The 4,531-nt window shown below is 54.7% G+C and overlaps 1 protein-coding gene across 1 annotated transcript in view; it reads left to right on the top strand.

Moving 5' to 3' along the window:
* ABLIM2 (actin binding LIM protein family, member 2) overlaps positions 1-969 on the top strand; it is a 135,007-nt gene extending 134,038 nt beyond the window's left edge. Inside the window, exon 21 of the mRNA XM_006875320.1 lies at positions 856-969. Within this exon, the coding sequence (XP_006875382.1) occupies positions 856-969 (114 nt within the window). The remainder of the gene's footprint in view (positions 1-855) is intronic.
* Positions 970-4,531: the final 3,562 nt, after the last annotated feature.

Here is a 4,531-nt window from a genome sequence, read left to right as displayed (position 1 = left end):
TTTCTCTTTATGACTGAGTGATATTCCATTGTATGGATACACCACACTGTGTGTCTCCGTCCTCTGTGGGTGGACACTGGACTGTTTCTCTTTATGACTGAGTGATATTCCTTTGTGTGCATGGACCACACTGTGTGTCTCCATCCTCTGTGGGTGGACACGGGGGCTGTTTCTCTCTATGACTGAGTGATATTCCATTGTGTGCACGGACCACACTGTGTGTCTCCATCCTCTGTGGGTGGACACTGGGCTGTTTCTCTTTATGACTGAGTGATAGCCCATTGTGTGCATGGACCACACTGTGTGTCTCCAGCATCTGTGGGTGGACACTGGGCTGTTTCTCTTTATGACTGAGTGATAATCCATTGTGTGCATGGACCACACTGTGTGTCTCCAGCATCTGTGGGTGGACACTCAGGTTGTTTCTCCTTATGACTGAGTGATAGTCCACTGTGTGCATGGACCACACTGTGTGTCTCCATCCTCTGTGGGTGGACACTTGGTGTGTCCACCTTTTCACTACCATGAACAGTGCTTCAGAGAATATGTATCTACTTGTTTAATTTGAGCCCATGTTGTTCATTTGCTGAGGTACACCTGGAGTGAGCTTGCTAGGTTGCGCAATGACCCTGTGTTCAGATTACTGAGGAGCGTCCACTGTGTTTCCCACAGTGACCTCACTGATGCCACACTTGGTATGTCCAGCCAGGGCTCTCCGTGTCCGAGCATGGTCTGGTTTCTCTCTGGGTCTGGCCCACTGTTTGCATCGCCAACTAAGCCACTCGCTGACCTTCTGATCTCTCCTCCCCATCTAAGCTTCTCACTGGCCCTCTGGCATTTCTTCTCTCTCTGAAGAGACACCTGTCACCGGAGGAGTTCCAGGAGGTGTTCGGGATGAGCATGGAGGAGTTTGACCGCCTGGCCCTATGGAAGAGGAATGACCTCAGGAAGAAGGCCCTGCTCTTCTGACTGTGGCCAACACACCCCAACATGCGTGCGCACTACTGCAGGGAGGAGCCACGCCCTGCAGAGCCACACTAACCCCCCTACTGCACTTTTCCTCTTGCTTCTGTGTCCATGGGGGTGGACGCCTGGCACCTGGGGGGGGGGCTGAGTGGGGTGGAGGAGGGAGCTTTGGGGAGCCCCGTGTCTGCCAGTGGCTACCCGTAGCGTGGGACCCAGATGGGTTACTGAGCACCGCTCTTTCCACTTTAGCTGACACCAAGTCGGCTTCCCTCACAGCTGCTCAGGGGATGGGCAGGCTACCGCCACCTCCCCGGCCCTGCAGTGCCCAGCGTGCAGGAGGGTGACCGGGACTTGAGATTTCAGGACCCTGTCACAGTGGGTGGGCACATGTCTCCCAGGCATTCACTTGCCCCCACCCACTGAGACACCTGCGGGCCCAGCGCACCAAGCTTGGAGTGAGCCAGCACACTTTGGTCTTATTTTCGGGGTGAAATTTCGCCAACAGCGCCCTCCCTCCAGTGCCCATCCAATGCCCCCAGCCTTTCCTCCAGAATCCCCCCCCCCCATCTGCCTCAATCATATCTCTAAAGTCACACAAAAAAAGGTTTATTTTGTTAAGAACTAGAGCCAGCGTACACGGAGATGACATAGATGAAGAGTTTCATGTAACCGAGTGCCTCCAGCCTTCCCTCGCCGCCTGTCCGCCTGTGTGGCTTCCTTCTGTCCTTGGAGACTGGCCCCTGGCCCGTCATTGTCCTGGCTCCTCATTCCGCATCCCCCAGGCTGCCGTCCACGTACTGCTGCTTGTGGGACACGTGGGGTGGGGCAGTGAGGCTATTTGGGGCCTCACATGGCAGAGCTGTGGAATATGGGACGTCCTCGTCCCCACACCTCCTTGTGACGTCATCTCGCTCACACCAAACGCGAGATGTGACGTCATCTCGCTCACTCCCAGGCGCGAGTCTGTCCGGGAATGTTACCGCCACACGTTTGTTTGTTTTTTTTGTTGTTGTTCACTGCCGGTGAGTCGACCCTCACAATAAGCCCGTGCACAATGGCACTACGTGCCGCTGGTCTGGCTCCATCCGCGGGGCTGCTATCGGCTGGTTTTGGGAAGTTAGTTGCCAGGCCTTACTTCCTAGTCTTTCTTGGTCTGGAAGCTCTGCTGAGACCTGTCCAGCGTTGCAGGAGTGTGCAGGACTCCACGGACAGGAGGGCGGTGGTTGGACAAGAGGTGCCCTGGCGGGAATCCTCCCACTGAGCCACTACTGCCTGCATCTGTAGCTGGGTGGGGGGTCACAATACGTGCCTGTTCCAGAAGTGTTTGTAGGGTGCGCTGAGAGGTCGGTTACATCTTACCTCATGCCACCCGTCTGCTTCCCGGTCAGCTCTGCGTGTGTCTGCAGTCAGTGCCCTTGGCGCCCTCTGCCCCAGAACACATTCGCCCTGACCAGCCTGTCAGCCCAGCGAGCCACGGGGTTCTCCGCTACCAGTCTGCTTCCTTTGTCAGAAGATGAGCCTGAGCCTCTAGAAACCCCCGTCTGCCCCCAATGCCGCGTGCTGGCCGGTCCCAAGGAAGCCTGGAAAATAAAATACTGGTGAAAGTATTTACAGCTGTGTGCTTAGCATGTCTCCTGTCTGGGGTCATAGGGTGTCCAGTGTGTGCTTTGTCTGGGGACACAGGCATCCCATGTGTGTCCTGTTTGGGGGTATGCAGTGTCTAGAGTGTTCTGTCTGGGGTTGTGGGGTGTCTGTGAGTGTCCTGTCTGGGGTCCTAGGGTGTCCAGTGTGTGTTCTGTCTGGGGACAGGGGGGTTACAGAATGTAGCAGGAATGTTTGTGATGAAGAGTATTTGAGAGCTACCTCCCAAATCAGGATGGGAAAATGAGATACCCCCAACTCATAATGCCCCGTGTGTGTCAGAGTAGAACTGTGCCCCACAGGGCTCTCAGTGGATAATTTTTCATAAGTAGATCCCACTCATGGTGCCCCGTGTGTGTCAGACTAGAACTGTGCCCACAGGGTTCTCAGTGCAGACATCCACCCAATACTACAGACAACCACTCCATAGGACAGACAGTCACCCCATAGTCAGACAGTCACCCCACACTACAAACAGCCACCCTAAAGCATAGACAGCCACCCCATAGGACAGACAAAGGAGGAGAGCTTACAGATGTGTCTGGCCGGCACCAGGGTGCCCTGGGAGTCAGGGTGGGAGAGCTTTTAGGAGAAGAGGGTGGTCAGTAAGGCACTTGCCAGTCAGATCACACCAGGAAGGGGCCACTGGCCACTAGACGCAGAGGGATAAGAGCAACTCGGAGGTGAGAACGTTGGGGGCTGCGATTTCAGGCAACTCTCAAAGTACAGAGCTGGTGAGGAGACCGGGTCCAGACGAGAGCGGGAGGCCCGATGGACAAAGGGTTTGCTTTCGTTTGTTTTAATGCTTCATTGTGAAGTGAGTGCAGGTTTACAATTCCCAGTTTGTTTCATCTCATGACTGTCACCCCCCCCCCACCCACCCAGTGTGATTTCACTCACCCCCTTCCTCCCTGTGTTTCGGTGTCATTCCTTCTGTCCACTCCTTCTAAACACTGTCCTGGGGTAAACACTGCCCTTTTGGCCTCACATGGTTGGTGGTTCTCAGGTGTGCGTACCTCCCCAGTGTTACTGTTCCCCTTGTAGACCTGTCTGCTGTTTGTCTGGAAATTGAGCCCTGAGGTGAGTCCAGTTCCAGGCCTGAAGGGGGACCCTGGGCCCTAGTCTCAGGGGCTCTACCAGTCTCTCTCCCACCACTGAGTCCGCTCTATTTTTTGTCATTTAGAGTCTTGTTCCATATTTGAAGGGGGGCTTTAAAACACTGTTTATGCAGTTTTCCTCTTTATGGAAGAGGCAAGAGAAGTGACAACTTTATGCGCCTAGGTAGAGAAGGAAGGGCCAGAGTTACAGAGCTGGGAGTGAGGGTGGGGTCCCAAGGAAGTGACAGAAGATGCCTGGGTGCTCTATCTGCAAACTCCTACTCATCCTTCAAAACCCAATGGAGAAACTATCTTCTCAGCAAAGACTGCATCATCATCTGAGGCCCATTTCAAACTATGGCCCACCCCACCTCCTCCTACCCAGGCAGCCCCGTTTAGCATCATATAGATGGAGCTGGGTGTTGATGAAGCAGGCATTGATAAACCATCATCCCTATCCCTGCCCTCAAGGACCCCCAAGGGCAGCTCACAGACCAGTGGAGAAGATAGTCAGAGGGACTCAGGGAGGCGCCTGGGAGGAACCTGAGTCAGGAGGAGCCTGGTGAGGGAGGGGTAGAAGGAGCATTCCAGGCAGGGGAAATGACTGGTGAACCGGGTCAGGAAGTGACCCAGGGCTGTGTGTGGCTGAGTCATGCTCCTCCCTGCCTTCCCAGCACTCTGACAGTGGCTGGGTTCCAGAGATTTCCGTGTGAGACTACTCCTATCTCAGGCTCACCAAAGAGACGGTGCCATTGTATGGCCTGTGTCTCTCACATCCTGGTCATTCCTGGGTCCCTGTAGATTTCTAATATGCACCAGCCTGTGTT

This window comes from Chrysochloris asiatica, unplaced genomic scaffold, assembly GCF_000296735.1.
Source record: "Chrysochloris asiatica unplaced genomic scaffold, ChrAsi1.0 scaffold00319, whole genome shotgun sequence".
Taxonomy (NCBI): domain Eukaryota; kingdom Metazoa; phylum Chordata; class Mammalia; order Afrosoricida; family Chrysochloridae; genus Chrysochloris; species Chrysochloris asiatica.
Note: the sequence above shows the minus strand (reverse complement) of the source record. Positions and strands in the feature narration are given on the sequence as shown.